General features: G+C 52.9%; 1 protein-coding gene across 13 annotated transcripts in view; it reads left to right on the top strand.

Annotated features, from left to right (window-relative positions):
* Kcnq2 (potassium voltage-gated channel subfamily Q member 2) overlaps positions 1 to 18,851 on the top strand; it is a 62,657-nt gene continuing 43,806 nt past the window's right edge. For all 13 annotated transcript variants that reach the window (XM_008843269.2, XM_008843271.2, XM_008843267.2 and 10 more), the window contains exon 1: positions 1 to 385. In XM_008843269.2, the coding sequence (XP_008841491.1) occupies positions 90 to 385 (296 nt within the window). In that variant the 5' untranslated portion in view covers positions 1 to 89. The remainder of the gene's footprint in view (positions 386 to 18,851) is intronic.

The raw sequence follows: 18,851 nt of genomic DNA, 5'->3' as shown, positions 1-18,851 counted from the left end.
TCCGGGACTGGAGGCCTGGGTCGGGGCCCGCGCCGCCCCCCGCGCGCCGCCCCCGCTGAGCCTGAGCCGGGTCGGGCGCCGCAGGCACCATGGTGCAGAAGTCGCGCAACGGCGGCGTGTACCCCGGCGCGAGCGGGGAGAAGAAGCTCAAGGTGGGCTTCGTGGGGCTGGACCCCGGCGCGCCCGACTCCACTCGCGACGGCGCGCTGCTCATCGCCGGCTCCGAGGCCCCCAAGCGTGGCAGCGTCTTGAGCAAGCCGCGCGCGGGCGGCGCCGGAGCCGGGAAGCCCCCGAAGCGCAACGCCTTCTACCGCAAGCTGCAGAATTTCCTCTACAACGTGCTGGAGCGGCCCCGCGGCTGGGCATTCATCTACCACGCCTACGTGTGAGTGGCCGCCGGTGCGCGCCGCGGGTCCCGCGCGACCCTCGTGGGGTCGCGGGCTAACCGAGGGGCCCTGGTGTGCGTGTCCCCGTGCGCGCCTGGATCTCACCGTGGGTCTGGGATTTGGGTCATGGCACTGCGGTCCGTGGTGAAAGCGAAGGGCAGAGATTGGAGAGCGACTTTTGGAGATCATTCTGGGGACAGGGACTGACCAGGTGGGGTGCGGACGCCTGGCTGGTTTGCACCAGCCCCTCCCCCGCAGGACGGGATGTGCTGGCGCCCCAGCCCCCCTCGGCCTGGTAGGCCCCTCCCCAAGGCCCGCAGCGCGGAACAAAGGGCCGGAGAAGAGGGAGGGCGGCGCGCTCTGGGTCTGGACTCCTGAGCCCCTCAGTGCCCTGCGCCCTCCCCCAACCAAGTGGGGGCAGCGGAGAGGGTTGGCATCTTTTCGGCGTCCTCCTGACCTCTTTCTAACCATCTGAGCTTCCGGGTTGCAGAAATGGGGAGGGGGCCTAACAGCATCTCAGCCTGGGGCTGAGGGCAGCTGCCCGCATCCATCCCTGGAGACAGGCTCTCCCTGCACTCCATGCCCATCATGCAACCCATGTACACCTGCTGGTGGCCCTTCTGCACGTACTGAGCTCCGGATCCCCAAGTGGAGGCCAGCAGCACGGACTGCTGTTGTCCCCCACTGCTGCCAGTTTGGGGCCTGGAAGGGGCTGGCCCCTGTCTCCAAGAATGGAGCTCAGGGTATTGCTACTGCCTCCTGGGACAGAGCTGGCAGGGGGCAACCCCTGTGGGTGTACATGGATGTTCATGTGTCATTTCACATGGATTGCTGTGTGTGTGCTAGTGTGCACAACCCCCCAGTGCAAGGACATTTGCTGTCCTATTCCAGTGAAACCAGGGACAGAGGAGGAGCACTGAGACTCGGCCATTTTGTATGAGAGGCATTTTGGGATGGGAGTGAGATGCAGGTCTGGGAAAGTCTCTGTGCCCACCTCGCCTGGCCTTGGCAGGGTGGGTGTCCTATGAGTGTGCCAGTGTGTGCCTGGGAGTGTTTTGGATGTGATATGGGTAGGTTTGAGGTTGGGGGAAAGATCCATGGAGGGGAATGCCAGGCTGATGTCCTGAGGGTGGCCACAACCTTGGTGGTGGTGGGGGGACCCTGTGGGCAGTCCTGAGACTCCCGAAGGCAGGAGTTTCACTGGATAGGCTACACAAGGTGAACAGTGTGGCATCAGCCCCCACCTCCTCCAGAGAGGTGAATCTAGTTTTTCCCTGCCCAGGGGCCTGTATTTTTTAATTCTTGGAAGAGTCCAAGAGTCCCTAATCATCTTTTTGCCATCCCCACCTCCTCTCCGCTTGTCTTGGGGTCCAAGGATTTCTGCTGTGACTGGCTGCAGACACCTAGGTCCTGGCCCGAGGTGACTTCTGGGACATAAGATAGGATAGGACCCTGTGTCCAGGAGGCTGGGTTTGGACATCCAGACTGAACAGTTCCTGGAGCTCTCCTTTGGGTTAGTAGCCTTCTGTAGGGCCCTGTCTGGTCCCTGGGACTGACTTGTTGAACTTTCTGTCCCTGCTTCCAGCATCCATCCTCCTTCCTTCAATCAGTACCCAGAGCTGAGTATGGGATGCCCTTTGCTGTAATGGGGTCTGTATCCCCTCCCCACTGTATATCCTCCCTCAAGTCAGCCCTTGCCAGCCACAGATCAGCCCCCACCCCTGTAGTGAGCAGGGTTGAGACCTACAGTGTGAAATCATGCCTGCTTCAGCCTTCTACAGTCCCCTTGGCTTCTTTACCTTGTGCCTAGGGCTTGTAGGGAGGTTTCTTGGGGTGAGGATTGGGCAGGCTGGTGAGCACTGAAAAAAAGCCATGTCTCTGGTTGTGGACTGTCCTGTGACAGACACAAGAGTCTGGTCTCAGAACCCTTGTTGGCCTCTGTTTTCTTATTAGTAAGATGGGGACAGCTACTCCCTGCCCCCAGGGTTTTTGAAGACCAGCTGACCTCTTCCAGACTGTTCAGTGAGCCCACAGTGAAAGGTGACAAATCTCTGATTGCCTTTGTTGCTCTTGGCTCATCCCCCAGTCCCTAGGCATGGAGTCCTCCACACTGGCCCCCATCCGACCAGGAGGCCCAGTTGCCTGAGGTTCCTGAGCATGCGGCTAGTCCTGTGTCACCTGCTGGCCTGCATGGGCTAGCCTATGCTGTGTGTCAGCAGTGTTTGGCTTGTTCATTAGTTACTAAGGAGGTTGGGGCTCCTCCCCAAGGCAGGTATCCAGTGGAGGACAGGGCCGAATCTCATAGAAGTGAGTCCCTTGTCTGAGCAGTGCTGAGCTCTCCTGGGCTACTTTTCTTCTGCCTTTGGCCACCAAAGCCTGGTTTGTGAGAAGTCCAGTCATGTCAGTCTGTTGGTCAGTCCTGCTGGACCTCTGGAAGACAGTCATTGTCCAGAATGGGAAGGGAGGTGGCCATCCTTGGCTTGAACCTTGATAGGCAAGGTCAGTTAGGCCCACTGGCCACAGGGCTCTGCAGTACATTTCTCACAGAGTGATGACCATTATGTACTGTTTCTGAGAGGTGTTTCTAGAAACAGTGTAGACTGTCCAGTCCCTCCCAATGGTGAATCACAGGAAAGACTAGCATGGGCAGGTGTGAGGAGCACTGTGGGGGCCTCAGAGGAGTCATCTGTTGTGCTCAAGAGAGCTGAGTGGGAGCTCCGGGTGGCTCAGGGGCGGATGGAAAGTTTCCTACCTGCCTTCTGGCCAGGAAAGCATGATGGGGAAAATGAGGAAGAAATTGTTTTCCTGTGTAAGCAGAGAGATGGCCTGCTTTAGAGATGAGAGCCCAGTGGGTTGACTGCTTGGTCTTCCCAGCATCCAGGCCAGAGGCCAGCTAGAAAGATACAGCATTTGAGAAACTAGATGGGAAATCAAGTCATGAGGGCCTGTGCTGTGGGGGGCTGGGCTTATCCCACAGCTCAGCTATTTGGGCTGATCAACAAGGTCCCTCTGTCCACAGTGTCTTGGCACCCATGTGTGGGCCTTACAGGGACCAGACCCATCACCCTTGGCTGTCCAACCAGGTGTCACCTCTCATTTCACTGCAACACAAGCAGCATCTAGGGTCAGAGCCTTGTTCAAGGGCCCTTGAGAGTTCTGGACCCAGCTAGGCCTCCTTCCCTAAAGGGATAGAGAGTCCCTTCCTATCCTCTTCAACCCCGCCTTCATCTCTGAGGCTGTTAAGATCCCTGGGGGTTGGGGTAGGCACCTTAGGCCATTTGAGGGGCATGTACAGGCCTGGGCTGCACCTGAAGCAGGCAGGATTGGTGATCACTTAAAGGACAAGGTCTGGTCTCTGCTGGTCAGGCATGTGGTGTGCAGAGAAGAGGCCAGATGATTGAATGGTGGTGTGTTCTCAGCTTCTCTAGAGTCACAGGCCTCCCTGCAGTCTTCACTGATTGAGTTAGAGATTCTTATGGAAATTTCCCAAAATGTAGAAATACCTCAGGGAGTTGTGGTTTCCAGGGAAACCTGGATTTCTTGGGGGGCCTGGACTTGTCCAGCTGTCCTGGCCTGCCCACAGAGGTTCTAACCCTTACCAATAACTTAAAGGGGTAGAACACTTGCAGTCACTCTGTCCTGGTTATATATAGTCTACATCTCTAAACATCCTTGTAGCTGTAAAGAGACAACAAATGAGCAAACAGGTGGGGAGCTCTCTGGGCAGTGTTGCAGATGAGCAGATAAACCTCATCTTTATGGAAACCAGCATGAGTCAGATATGAAAACCTGCCCATTCAGAGACTCAGAAGGAAACAGCATGGTCAGGAGCCTGGGGAACTTTGACATGGAAGTTGCTAGGTGTTGGGGACGCTCAGACTCCTAAGCACTGGCCTGGTGGGTAGGAGGCCTATCTCTGGTTCTGGAAATACTTGAGCCTGGAGTGCATTCGAGGAGCCTGTGACAGTGTCTAAAGAGCACAGGTGGAGCCCAGTGGTAGACATGGGGTCTTCAATGTCTTCCAATAAGCAAACCCACAGGCCTTTGATGATCCTTGTGTTCCTGGCTGTCCCACTGCATCATGAATGAGGTGAGGTGCTCTGAGCCCCTGCAAATGAGAGCCCAGGGCTGACTTGGCCCTCAGAAGCTCACAGTATGAGCATGCAAGTCCACTGTCTACTGTGGGGTTGAGTCTGGGCAAAGAGGCAAGTCCTTAGGACAAAGACCTCTTTGGGGGAACTTTGTGAAGGTTGCTAACAACTGGGTTTGAACACATAGGGGCTGAATTGACTTGTGGAAGCATGGAGAAGAGATGGGATATATGCTCTGGGCCTTCTGTGCACCTTGAAGTTGGATGGAAGGGGTGGACCTGGTTCTGACCTTGGTCATATCCTTTAAAGACTAAGGTGACATCAGTGGGGCCCAATTTTGGGAGAAAGGTAGGCTCTGAGTTGGTGATTACTGTCCCTGGAGAGGGAAGTTGATGAGGGAGGGGTGTTCTTTGTGAGGAACCTTGGTGTGTACCCCATTTCTTGTTATTACAAACAGCACTGAGTGAAACAAGCTACCTTGCCATGGGTATTTTCAAGTGACTATCTGTGCCTCCCCCTAGTGGGTATGCACCTCCCTGGTATGGCTGCTAGAGGTTGAGTGGGGGGCCTTGGTTACCTTTTGGGGATGAAGGCTGGCAGAGATTGGGACTGAGGGCTCTGGCTGGCCCTGCCTCCTCCATTGCCTGTCTCTGAACTGATGGACTCCAGTTCCCTTGTCTGTAATGTGTGGGTGACATTCCTGGGTGGGTGTGGATTCAGGTCACCAGACTCAGGGCTTGGTGGGTGATCTTCACTGGCTCATGCTGCCTGAGGTTGAGCAGAGTGAGACCTAATCCCAGCAGAGTGTAGAAGGCTAGGGAGCATGGCTGGCCCTGTCCTAGACAATGACTCTCAGTCTCCCACCCATCAGCCAGTCTTTAGGCAAAGCTTTGGATTGCAGTCGGTGTCTCAACCTTGGTGAGCTGTTTAGCAGGAGACATGGGTTTAAACATGAATCCTGGGTCCCCCTGGGTTCAGAGCACCAGAAGCTTGGTAGGTGCTTGTCCAGGCTGGCCAGGCTCAGGGGTACCAGCCATTTTCTTAGAACATTGTGCTTGCTCTGTGTTGGCTGGGAGTTTGAGGATATCTCTCTGTGGAGTTGAGTGCCATGTGTTCCAGCACCCTCAGGGTGGGACACTGAGGAGAGGGATTTTTGGCTTGAAAAACACCAAACAGTGGGCAGGTACTATGCATGAGCCCCTCAGATTGTAGAACTGCTGAGTAAGCCCTGTGGACATCTGGTTTCTATGCAGATGTGGATGACTTGGCTTGGCTGAGCCCCCTTCACAATGAACTCTGTCCCCTGTGTGGGGATGCCTGCCAAGCACTGCCCTTTTCTTTTCATGCCTGGGGTGCTGCGTTGCTTTCAGACAACAATTTGCTGACAGCTCTGGGAGCTTCTTCAAACAGCACCTCACTTGCAGTGACGCACCAGGCACCGGGTCGTGGTTTGGAGGAGGAAATCCAGCAGCATCTGTCCAACTGCCTAACAACAGCAGAAGCGGTTTAGCTGGTCTGAGATGGAAAGCAGGGGGGCAAGCCGACCTGTGATTGTCCCCAAAGAGCAGCCTAGCAGTGATTTACGGTTGCCATGTGCCTGTCCATCCCTGGAAGCTAGGCCTCCCACTGGGGTTTCGATGCCAGCACACTGTTTTCTGCTTTCTTGCTGACTCGCTTCCAGCTTTCAGAATCTCAGGTGTGTCTGTTTAGCCATGTTATGCTCCTTGTCCATGTTTCCAAGTCCAGGTCTTGAGAACATCCGTGTAGTATATGGATGCGTCAGCCTGTTGGGGCCACTGCCTTGTATGGAGCTGGTAGCAGCAAGAGTCCTCCAGGCATTTTGCATTCTTTCTCTTTTATTGAGTGTGTGTGTGTCTCTCTCTCTGTCTGTCTGTCCATCTGTCTAGAGGTCAACCTTGGGTGTTGTTCCTCAGGAACCATCTACCTTGCTTTTTGAGACATTGTGCCTCATAGGACCTGGGTTTCACTGATTAGGCTAGGCTAGTTGGCCAGCAAGTCCCATGGATCCTCCTGTCTCTGCCTCCCCAGTGCTGAGATTACAAGTATTCACCACTGTGCTTGACTTTTTACATGGGAAATGGGGATTGAACTCAGGTCTTCATGCTTGGTAGCAAGCACTTCACCAACTGAGCCACCTCCCCAGCCCCAGTGGGTAAGGCTAAGTGACATGCACAAGGGACATGCTGAGGGGGATGTGGGCTCCTGCACTGCAGTAGCTGCCCCCATTTACCCCTGCCAAACAGCTGGTGTTTGGTCTAGGCAGACAGGCCCACCCATGAGGAGGCTCTTGGCATCTCCCCTAGCCTTTTCTTCCTGGCTGAAGGGAGTAGCTATTGAGGCCAGCAGAGCCACAACTCTTCCAGCAGCTTCTCTGTGGAGGAACTAAGGGCTTGGGGACAGTGACTTCTCTGCATGGGAACAGGAGGCAGGATGTGTTCCCAGACACACTTCAGGTTGTCACTGGGCTCTGCTGGCTATCCAGCTGGAACAAAATTAGGTCTTGAATTGCTCTTTGGATTACTGGGAATAATTTTGTGAATGTTTAGCAGAGAAGTTATTCCAGAATGTTCTAATTGGAGTTAGCTGGAATAGATTCTTTGATGATCTTGTGGGTGTCAGCAGCTCAAAGAGTGTCACTTGGGGTAGCATCCCCTGAGATCCTTCCTTCCTCTCTGCAGAGGGGCTGTCCTGGTCTTCAGGTCTTGTCTAGTCCCTAGCCCTTTAGTTCCAAGAGCTGCGAGCTCTGTCAGGTGCTAGAAACCTTGTTAGGCTGGCATTACTACTTAACCTTCCTTGGCTTGAAAAGATACTGATGGGTGAGTAGGCGGAAAGGGCCAATTTCTTCATGGGCCCAAGCTTTGGGAAGAAAGGCAGGGATGAGAAATTTTGAAACCCTGTTCATAAGAGGCTGTAGGGATGGAGAGTGTAGTGAGCAAGTGGGACTCTGAGCCATGCTGTAAATGCCCACCGTGGACGATGGACAGGTCAACAGGAGAGCCTGGCCAGGGGTGAAGGAACATGCTCCAGGGTCACAACCTGTCTGTTCACAGAGGCTAGCCTGGCTGGGCAGCTTTGTTGTGTGATGACAGACCATGGGTGATTAGGGCTTGGCTCGGTGGTGCTGTGTGTTGTCTGGAGGAGATATGTTAAGGATCTTCTAGAGATTGAGCACCAGGGTGGGGTGGGAAGCTGCCTGGGTTCTTCAGTTTATTTTATGTTTTGTTTTGTTATTTATTCTTTGAAAATTTCATGCACGTATATAGTGTGTATCCATCCCATCTCCCTCCCTCCAGCTCCCTCTCAGCCCCCCAATACATCTCCCTCCCTACTTTATGTCCTGTTTATTTATTTTTTAATCCACTGAGTCCAATTAGTGCTGCCTCTAATACATGGGTGTGAGGTGACCCACTGAGGCATGGGCAACCTACCAGTGACCAACCCCAAAGAAAAGTGACTCTCCCTCTCCCAGTAGCCATAACTATAGCTCCTCAGCCAGGGGAGGGGTCTCAAGAGACCCCTCTTCCATGCTATAATTTTTAATTGGTTGATCTTGTACAGGTCTTGTGTAGGTAACCACAGCTGCTGTGAGTTCCTGTGTGCAATAGCTGTGTCTTGTAGAGGACAGGATTTCACAGCACTCCTCCTTGTCTTCTGCCTCTTAATTTTTACTGTTCTCTCTTCCTGGATGTTCTTTGAGCCTTGGGAAGGGGTGGCCCTTTAGACGAGGTAGTTGTTAGGACCGGTATGAGGAGGAATCACTGCCCCTTCTTTTCCCTTCCTTCTAGAATAAGTTAAATTCACAGGAAACGCACACAGAGGAGACATGCCAGTGGAAAAACCCTGGAATATATGCGATAATTTGCAGTGTTGTGAGTTTTCCAGGTCTGCCTTCTCCCCTGGCAGCTGTGCCTTCCAGCTTCTTCTTTCTTCTAGAGATGTTGTTTACACACTTTCCCAGGGTGCATTGCAACCCTCTCCCGCCATGACATCTGTGAGTGCCCTGTGCTTTTCACTTACACTTTACTTGCTGGCCTGGAACTGTCCTGTGCTGTGTTGAGGAGGTCCCCAGGCCTGCTGCAAGTGCATCCTGACACTTGTGACAGGTTCCCTGTTGATGGAAATGAAGACCATATCTGAGATTTCACCACTGCTGATGTTGCTGCAGTGAGGTTCTTTATACATGCATTTGGGCTGTAGCCGTCTGACTACTCTAAAAATAGTAGTCTTATTCCAAACAATGTTTTCCTCAGGCCAGGTATAAGGATGCTTGTCCATTATTGAATAGCTGCATGTGTGGAGAAGCCTCTGGTGAGACATAGCAGGTGGAGCAAAGGTCTGGGATCACATATATTAACTCTCTTCTTTGGCGGTCCTCACAGAGGAAGACCTGTCACTCTTGGGGAGGGGGTGGGATTTCCAGTATTCCAGGAAGAGTGGGGCATTGCTCCATGGTGCTGACCATGGTGCTGGATTCCAGTTCACAGCTGTATCTCCTGGACGAAAGGCTCTACGGTGTGATTGCTGCTTCTGCCCTGCCCACAGAGTGAGGCTTGGCTCGATGCTGATGGCCCTAAAAGGAGCTGGGGGTTGGAAGATCTATCCAGAAAGTGCGAGGGTCTATAGGATATAGACACTGGGAAGCGTCCTTCCTCCTGGGTCAGAGTGAGCAGCTTCATGATGGCTTTCTGATGCCTTGTTATATTAGCCAAGTGCTGAATTCATAGCATGTGGAAGGAAATTGCGTGGGCAGACAGCTCTAGAGGCTCTGGCATGGCCAACTTGCTTTGTCTCTCACAGAAACACTTGGTTATGGCTATTATTTCTTTTTGATTACACTCCCATTCGGAGGAAATTGGAAAAAGGCTGGAAAACATGACGTGTGTTTGTTCCTTTTACCAGTTTCCAGACTGCTTTTCTGTGAGTTTCTTGAACAATGTAGGACTTGGAGTCTGGCTTCTATCCTGTGTTCATAGCATACCTGGATTTCCTTTTGGATCAGGTGTGCTGTGGTCTGGTGTATCTCCTCCTTTGGCCTGTGGTCGCTCCGTCTAGTCCATCTGGGAACACTTGGGTTAGGATGGTGTCTGAGTTAGCATCTTATATGAGCAGGCTTCCTAAGTGTCTACATGCCTCTGCCCTTGGGTATATCCTGTCCAAGTAGGACATTCCTGCAGGTTCTGCTTCTGCCTACTGTGTGACAGTCCACAAGGTGGCCCTGTCACCTGTTCTGTTCATCTGAGGCACTAGAAAGACTGGTGAGGAAAGGAGGAGGCCCAGGGATGGCCTAGGAGAGGCTCATATCAGGACAAGGTCCTGTCTGAGGTGTGAGCCTCCCCTGCTTGTCAATGGAGGTTACACGTGACTAGAGAAAGTATTGTCTGAGGGCCAGGAATCAGTGCTGTGAGCTGAGGGGTCAGACAGGAGTGCAGTTTGGGCAGGAGGCAGAGGCCTGATTATCAATCAACTGGGGGGCAGTTTGTGGGGAGGCCTGTGAGAGGGGGGCTTGATGGTGAGAGCCATTGTCAGGGTTCCATGAGCATCCGGCAGACCACTTGGGCCATGGAGGAACATGGGAATCCACACTCAGGTGTACACACTTAGGCAGGCTATTCTTACAGGCACTGAGGTTCATGTTGACCCCTCACTCCAATAGCTCAGGGGAAGTGTTTCTCACACCAGGGCTCCTATGTGGTACTTCCAGCCTGAAAGACAGCAAGGAGGGGCCTGTAGGGGCAGGATCCCAGGGAAAGCCAAATGGGTTATCTGTGCTGGGATCTGAGTGTCAGGATGTGGGGAGGAGTACCTAGGGATCGGAGGTAGGGGACTGGTGCTGATCAAGGGCAGCATTGTTTCAATGATGGAGAGAATGTGTCCTGGAGAGACAATGACTAGTTCATAGTCCTTAAGGTCCTTTTGTGTGTTGGAAATGCTGCACCAACACTCAGGCCTCCCTAAAGAAACTGGGCTGGTCTGGCCCCAGAGGCCTCAGAGAGCATCCTTCATCTCTGTCTCCATCAGGGTGGCCCCATGGAACCCAGTGCCCATGGGCTGGGGAGTCCTGGGACAGTGTGTGCAGCCTGTCCTTCAAAGAGAACCCAAGGCATAGGGTAAGCATTGCTGAGCAGGCAGAGCCACCAACTCTGGAACAGTAGCCCACCATGCCAAGGAGGTGCTTGCCTGTTGTCTTTTTAAAAATTAAAGTGATTCAGCAGTTAAGAGCACTGGCTGCTCTTGCAGAGGACCTGGGTTCAGTTATCAGCACCCACATGGTGACTAACAATCATCTGTAACTTCAGTTCCAGGGGATTCAACACCCTCTTTTGACCTCGACAGGCATTGCACAACATGGGTGTATTTACACACATGCAGGCAATGCATTCATATACATAAGATAAAAATAACAAGTAATATGTATGTATTTTAAATTGAGGTAAAATTCTCCCAAAATACCTTACCAATTTAAAGGTAGCAGTTTGTATAAGCACCATGATTCCTAGCCACCAATGCTCTGGAGCTTCAGAGACACCAGTCCCCAAAGGTTGTTCCTCACAGTGCCCTTTCCAGGTCCTGGTGCTCACTGATATCTGGTCTAGGATAAGCCTATTCTGGACATTTCCTACAAGTAGGATCACATTATTCCCTCTGTCCAGTCCCTTTCCCTGTGTATGGCTTCCTTTGGGTACTGGGGCTGCAGCCTGGTGGAGCCTTGTTTCTTCTTGTAGTTATGATGGGCAGTTTGTCCCCTTGTCTGCTGGTGGATATGTGGGTTGTCTGTGCCATTAGGCTGTGCAAATACAGCTTTTGTGAATGTGGGTATTCACTTTCTGTGATGCACTTGTCACTTCTCTAAATACATGGCCTTGTCTATGATCAGCTATTTTTGTCCCATGCCAGGTCCAGGGTGGCTAGGCTCTTGGGGAAGACACTATCTCTCCTGGTCTCAGACCAATACAGGGTCTCAGTTTCCTGACATCCTCCAGTCCTGATCCTGGCCCTCACACAAAGTAATGCTGGGCATGAGGGGCAGTGTTCTGGAGCAGAGCCCAGCTTGGCCAGGGCATGGTCCCATTGGTGAGGACCTGTGTCAGGCCTGTGTGAACGTTCTGGGTTGGCCTTCTGACATTGAAGGGGGCAGACGGCATGAAACTCTGTCCTCAGTGAAAGCAAGCATGCCTTAGGAGTGGGAGAGTGCTGGCTGGCATCAGGCTAGATAATAAACAGGAAAGGACTGGGGAGCCCCCTGTCAGAGAAGGGGACCCCAATAATGAGGTTTGAGGCTGAGAAACAGATGGCCCTGTGCTGTGTGTGTAGAAGGAAACTCCAAGTATCAAGAAGAGAGGTGCAAAGGGCCTGAGGAGTGGAGACAGCCTGGTGAGGACGAGAAAGGGCAGGAAGGGAACAAGGAGAGCTGGTGGCTGCACTGGGCATAGCCAGGTTCTCAGGTCCTGGGGCCAGCGTAGGGCTGTGAGCAGGGCTGATACACTGACTGCCATTCCTGCCACACCTCTCTGACTGCTCTTGAGATTGAAGTGGAATGGGTTTCCTGTGCTCTTAGTGGGACACAGTTTGCTGGAGTGGGACATACTGGAGGGAAGGGCCAAGATAAGCCTCTGGGAAGGAGTAAAGGATTCCAGGCTGGGGATGGAGAGATGGCTCAGCAGTTAAGAACACTGGTTGTTCTTGCAGAAGACCAGGTTCGAATCCCAGCACCCACATGGCAGCTAACAACTATCTGTAACTCCAGTCCCAGGGGATCTGACAGCCTCTTCTGACCTCTGAGGGTATTGCACAACATGGGTGCACTTACCTACATGCAGGCAAAACATGCATACACATAAAATAAAAAAAAAAAAAGAAAGTTAAGATGCCAGGCTGGGAACTGTAAGCTTGCGGTAGGGTTGCCTGCTTGGATGGTCCAGCAGGCAGGAGATGCAGTATGGTATTGGGCAGGCCCTGGGACAGCCCTGCCTGGTGTGTCCTGGGCTCTGTCCAGCACCAGTGGTGACTAATGGGAACAAATTAACTTTGTAGAGGTTCAGTCTCTAGGGATCTCAGATGGGAGGTTCCAGGTCATGAGATGGCACCTGGGGAGCATACTCCTTGTGCTGAACTGGCAGGTTCACTGCCCAGCTGAGCCCTCTGTAATCCACAGCTTGAGCAGCAGACATCTGCTTTTTCTGGGGGAGGTCCCACCATGGCTTTAGCAGCACAAGGGATGACACTTAAGGCTGGGGATTCTTGTGAATCTTGGGCTTTTAATGGAGTGGGTAAGCAGCTAGGGATTTTGTGTGGGTACAGGGCAAGGAAGGTGGGACCTCTAGCTGTATCTGTAGCCCCTCTATCCTAGAGAGAACCATTGTTGGCCACTAGTTAGTGGGGGTGAGGGGTCCTGTGAAAATGCCTCCTGACCTTGATGTTTGGAGGAGGAGAGTGGATGGAGTTTGGCTGAGGCCATTTGTGGAAGTCTCAAATCCTGAGTCAGCAGCTAGGTCTCTGAGGGCCTGGGGCTTCCGGAGCTCTGGCCAGTTAGGGTCTGAGGCATTTGCTGAGCACCTGGTGTGTACTAGGCTTGTCTGTCTCTCCTGGGCCACCTCCTGTCATCTACCTAAGGCTTTAAGCTCTGGTGGGTGCCACCTGGCTGGGTAGATGGGGCTCTAGTATGACAAAGCCAACGCTGCCTGCAGGTAGGACAGCATGAAGGTGGGAATCATTCCAGCGGAGAGGCCGGGGATGGAGTGTGGCCTTTGCCCCTCCCAAGCCGAGGGGATAAGCAGCTGTGTGTGGTTTGTGCCAGGAGCGGCCGTCAGCAGCCCAGCTCTGCTTTGCTTCTGACATTGGAGGAGGCAGTGGATCCTGGCAGCAGAGCAGTTTATTAGGGGGAGAAATTAGATTCCAGTTTGCAGCGCTGGCTGCACCTAATGGACGAGGCGATGGGAGGTCCCTGGGGAGCCTGGTGTGATCTGGACCAGAGGGCGTATGCGCAACTTCACCATAGCTGCCCCCTCAGGACTTTACTGGGCTCCCAGCCCCCAAACCAGGGAGACCTAACAGAGGAATGGGAATTATACTGGATGGACAGGTTTCTGCTGGGAACTCTATGGGGGGACTCATGACCCTCTCCTCTGGACACGGTACCCATACCGGGTAGCTCTGTGGCAAGCCTGCTCCAGCTCAAACCCATGTAGGCCATGCAAGTAACCTTAGTATCTCCATTTTCTCATCTATAAGTTGAGACATGAGCACCTTCCTGCCTTTAGGGTCACTCACCTGGCATGAAGTTGGCATGCTAAGACTTTCACTCATGGGATTGGGTCCCAGTAGTCTGAGAGCAGTGAACAGGACTGAGGATCTGTGACAGGCCTGCCCTATGTTACTAAATATGCAATGGAATGGAGAGCCCTGGCCTCCTCAAGTCAATCTTTGGGGCAAGAGCCAGGCTAGGGCACGTTCCCAGGGTCTGGCAGCGTGGCAGCCCGTGTGTGCGGCAGGTTTGCCATGATTTCCCAGAAGAGAAGGGTTCCTCGTTATCAGATTGGGGGGGAAGGGGTGTCTTGCTGGAGTGGCGGCCTCCTTGGAGTGCAGTGACCTGAGTATTCGATGCACATACACCCACACCTGTACTCTCCTGTGCCCCAGGACTGGCTTCCCAATGACCACTGTGGGGTGCTGCTGGGCTTGACTGGGGGGGGCATGCATCTCTGCCGCCCGTCTTTGCTCTCTGCCTACCTCCTCTTCTTTGTACTTAGGCTCCTGATCAAGTGATTTTCCTCAGCCCAGAACTGAGAAGTCCCTCCATACATCTCATGAGGCCTCTCTTCCTGCTGGATAAAGACAGCTTCACTCTGACTCTCCTATAGCCTCTTGTGATTTGGGCCTGGAGGTGCTTCAGGATGCAGAGAGGTTCAAAGAGAGCTCCATCTTCAGACGACTCTTTTCCCGTGCTTCGGTGGGGTTGCTGAGGACTGTCTGAGACCTTGCTCCTTCTTGGCTCCTGGAATCTGGGGCTGGGGACCAGCTGCTTGCGATGCTGGTTTCCTTGGTAACTGCTGCCAGGGAAGCGTCCTGAAGTTGAATCTATTATCGTAATTAGCCCTGAAACCCTTGGGTTGTAATTCTGGGCTGCGGAAAAACCAGCTGTCCTCCTGATCCAGGCCTCTCATCCTTTCTGAACCTGTGAACTTAGTAGTGGCTGGACTGGAGGGTGTGGGAAAGGCCTCTTTTTACCCAGGACTCCTAGCCTTGGTTTTTATGGGTGCTGTGGGGAGACATGGCCAAGCCTCACAGCTGAGGATATCTCATGATCTGGGGCCCCCCACAACTGCTGTTCCTGTGTCCTCCCAGCCCCACTCCAGCAGAGTGCTGACTTCCAAGTCTGAATATTTTGTTACAGAGCAACTTCTATGGCGTTCAGTCCCAGTGGATGGTTCCAGGCCTCGCTGAAACACACTGGCAGCCATGCTGGACCTGTACTCCCTGGATTTCTGTGCTCTCTCAGAGAAGGAAGGGATTCATGGCCTCTTGATATAGTTTCTGTGTCGGGAGACAGAGCACAACATGGCAGGACAGGCGAGAAGGGCCTGTGGGAAGGGACTGGCATTCCCAGGACACAGCATACCTGTGAATGAATGACTCTTTTTTTATTTTTTTAAAAATATTTTACTTATTATTTTTATTTTATGTGTACGAGTGTATTGCCTGCATGTATGTGCATGCACCCGTGTCATGCAATGCCGCGGAGGTCAGAAGAGGGCTTCGGATTCCCCTGGAACTGGAGTTAAGGATGGTTCGTCATGTGGGTGCTGGGAATCGAACCCAGGTCCTCTGCAAAAGCAGTCAGTGCTCTTAACTGCTGAGCCATCTCTCCAGCCCCAGTGACTAAATGACGCTTAATGACTTAGGCTGGAGGAGACTAGCTTTGTGCAGGGGGCTGGGTCTGAGGGTGACCCCCCTTGTTTTCCTGTCTCTATTCCTCCCCCATCCTGGGGAGCTAGAGGTTGGGAAGCTGTGAAGTGTCACATTATGGAGGCTAGCAACTGGGAGAGCACACCTGACCCCCTCCTGAAGACAGAAAGCAGAAAGTGGCAGAGCCCTGCCAGCCTCCTAGAGCCTCAGTGTTTCCAACTTTAAAGTGGGCATGAGTATGGGGTGTGTCAAGGCCTGGTATGTGCTGAGCAGGGTGGTTGCCAGTCACTGAGTTGCTTGCAGATAGACGAGGCTGGAAGTGTCTCTCCTGTCAGGTGAGAGAGGAGTCACTGCAGCTTGGAGGCTGTACTCATGGTCCTGAAGGTGTGGCTGGACTAGGTCCCCTCTCCTAGGGAGCTTCCTGCCCAGGGAGGAGCCTGGCCACCCAGCCTGAGCTCCTTCCTGTTCCTGGGCTTCCAGGAGCAGTGTAGGCGCTACTCTTCCTGCATGTCCCTCGCAGCCTCCCCTGCACCAGCTTTCCCTGAGGGGGCCATCTGCTCTGTCTATTCCGAAAACTTAAAAAACAAACCATGGAGCTAAGGAACTGTGGCCGGTACTTTCCGAAGGCTGTTGGGGTAGCACAGCTCCAGAGTGGCTTTTTTTCTGTAGAGTGGGCTGCCTACAGCCTGTTGGCTACTCAAGACGGGGGCCTGGGTTCATGTTCCCCCAAGATTAGTCACGGCTTCATTTATCCGGGTCATTAGGGCCACCAAAACATGTGTCCTGCCTATAGAGCGTTCAGAATGTTCTGAGATGCCTGATTAGAGCTCCTTAGGAGTGAGCCTGAGAGTGCCTGGTTACCTGGCACCAAGTTTTGCCTGTTTTCGAGGGGGAATGGTTTGAGTTTCCCTGTAGCACCTGCTGGCCTGGAACTCACTATGTAGACCAGGACCAGGCTGGCTTCGATCTCACGAAGATCTGCTTGCCTCTGCCCCTGCCTCTGGAGTGCTGGGATTAAAGGCGTGTACTATGATTCCTGGCTCAGTCTTTTTTTAAATGTTTATTTTATTATTATTCTTTGTCTTGTTTTGTCTAGTATTAGGGACCTTGTACTTGCTAGGCAAGCGCTCTACCACTGAGCTAAATCCCCAACCCTAAGATTTCTTTTTTAAAAAAATATTTTACTTATTATTTTTATTTTATGTATATGAGTGTATTGCCTGCATGTGTGTAAATGCACCCATGTTGTGTAATACCTGTGAAGGTCAGAAGGAGACGTTGGATCTCCTGGAACTGGAATTGCAAACAGTTGTTAGCTACCATGTGAGTGTTGGGAATTGAACCTGGGTCCTCTGAAAGAGCAGCCAGTGCCCTTAACCACTGAACCATCTCTCCAGCCCCCTCAGTCTATTTTTAATTTAAAAAATTCTTTTTACATTTATTTGTGTGTGTGTGCATGCGTGTGTGTGTGCGCATGCATGTGTGTGCATGTGTGCGTGTGCATGTGCGTGCATGTGTGCATGCGTGTGTGTGTGTGTGTGTGTGTGTGTGTGTGTGTATGTAGCACTAAGTCAGTTTCTCCTGTCATGTGGGTCCTGGGATTGAACTCAGTCATCAGGCTTGGTGGTAGGAGCCCTTACTGTAACACTGAGCAATCCCGCTGGCCCTCCCTCAGTTTTTTTAAGGTCATGGAATATATTTCTCTGTGATGAACTGGTACTTCTGGACTCACTTTGTGGACTCCGTGTTCAAGTCTGTGGCCCCGTCCCTGGCCGTTTCCACTTTGCTCAGGTCTGGCACATGCCCACCATCTCCCCCTGCTCTTCCCTCTGTCAAAGACACCTGGCCCTGCTTCCCTCTTACCCAGGCCAGCTTCTCTTCATTCAGCTGGGTGTAGGCCCAGAGACCCCTCCTGGGGGAAACCTGCTGGGGTTGTGTGTCTCCCTTGGGCTCCTGCCTTGCCCTGTTGGCCTTGGTGGTCCTGGTGCCCTTCTGCTACAGGCACCTTTAATGCTCCTCCAGCGTCTCCCTCACACCCCTCAAGCCTCCAGGTCCTGATCAAGATGTGGGGATCCTCTGTTGTCCTCGCTCCTCCCCTGCTAACCCAGCTGGGAGAAAGCAGACTCAGCCCTCGAAGGCACATGAGATATCTGCACACTTCTTCTCAGGGCTTGGTTAATTGAATAAACTGGCTAATAAGCAGAGGAAATTAATTGCAGTTTTGAAATGTGACTGTGGCTTTGTGTTGTTCTGATTATGTCAGCAGCCTGTCACTGCCGCTAGCACCTCTACTCAGGAGCTGGGAAGCTTGGGACCCTGGTGTCCGGAGACATCTTCAGGGGCCATGAACCTGGGGCCTGTGCTCAGGAAGGGTGTTAGGGATTTTGTATCTTTGGGGCCAGCTGAGGCTGAGACTCAGAGTCCTGGTGACACATGCTCCCTGGATGCTGCTGGCTGGCTGTTGCTATAGCCCAACTCAAGATGGAACACTCAGCACAGACCCCTGTAGAGTCCTCAGGCCCTTGTTGAGGAGACCCAGTGTCTTGACCTCTGACTAGCAGGGCTGGCATGATGTGGTATACTGTGTCTCTCATGAGCTGGTTCCCTCTGTGTCCCTGGGAACACCATTCATCTTCTGCACCCTCTGCTTTGTATGTCTCACTCCACCCAGGCCCCTCTGTTTTTGAGAGTCCCGCCCCACCCCTTGCCATATAACTGGACTGGATTTGCTGCTGTCATACTGCCCAGGCCCTGGCATGCTGTCCTCACTGGCCTGTATGGGTCCTCCTGGTCCTTATCATTTGGCACTGACAGGTTCTTCCACTCTGAGGCAGGGTAGCCAGGTCCTAGTGGGTGTTGGTGAGGCCAGTGGAAACCTTTACTGTAAGTACCTGGCCCAAGATCTCAGTCCCTACCCACGACTGCCCTGGAACCTCAGAGTGTTCCCTTCCAACTGCTGAGTCAGCTATGCTTCCCAGGCCCATGGCTGAGGCCCCTTGTCCCCTCCTTGCCTGTGATGGTCAGTTGTATATTGATTGTGCTGCCGTGTTTTCAGATATGACGGGCACTTCTGTCAGCAATCATATACAGGTGATCCTCCATGGTGTTTAGGAGTCAGTGAGGGTAGAGATGGGACTGGCAGAGACCAGGGTCCTATGTGGTGCTCAGGGCCTGCTGGATGGGGATGAGATAGTAAGCATCTATGAGTGAGGTGGGTAGCTGGTCCACTGGGCTCAAGTGGCCAAGTGGGCAGTGCTCACAGCACAGAACAGGCATGCATTGAACACTGTTGTGTTCCAGGCTCCATCAATGATCTTGGATTGCTGTCACCTATCTGATGGGTCAATTGTGCTTTGGGAATGTGGAGACTGGACCTTGGGGGCCTGAGGCTGCCACACTGGTGGCCCTCAGCTTTTCACCCAGTCAGCCCAGCTATCAGACCTGGTGTTGT

Source organism: Nannospalax galili, unplaced genomic scaffold, assembly GCF_000622305.1.
Source record: "Nannospalax galili isolate Female #2095 unplaced genomic scaffold, S.galili_v1.0 scaffold160, whole genome shotgun sequence".
NCBI classification, from domain to species: Eukaryota; Metazoa; Chordata; class Mammalia; order Rodentia; family Spalacidae; genus Nannospalax; species Nannospalax galili.
This window is presented reverse-complemented; position numbering and strand designations above follow the sequence as displayed.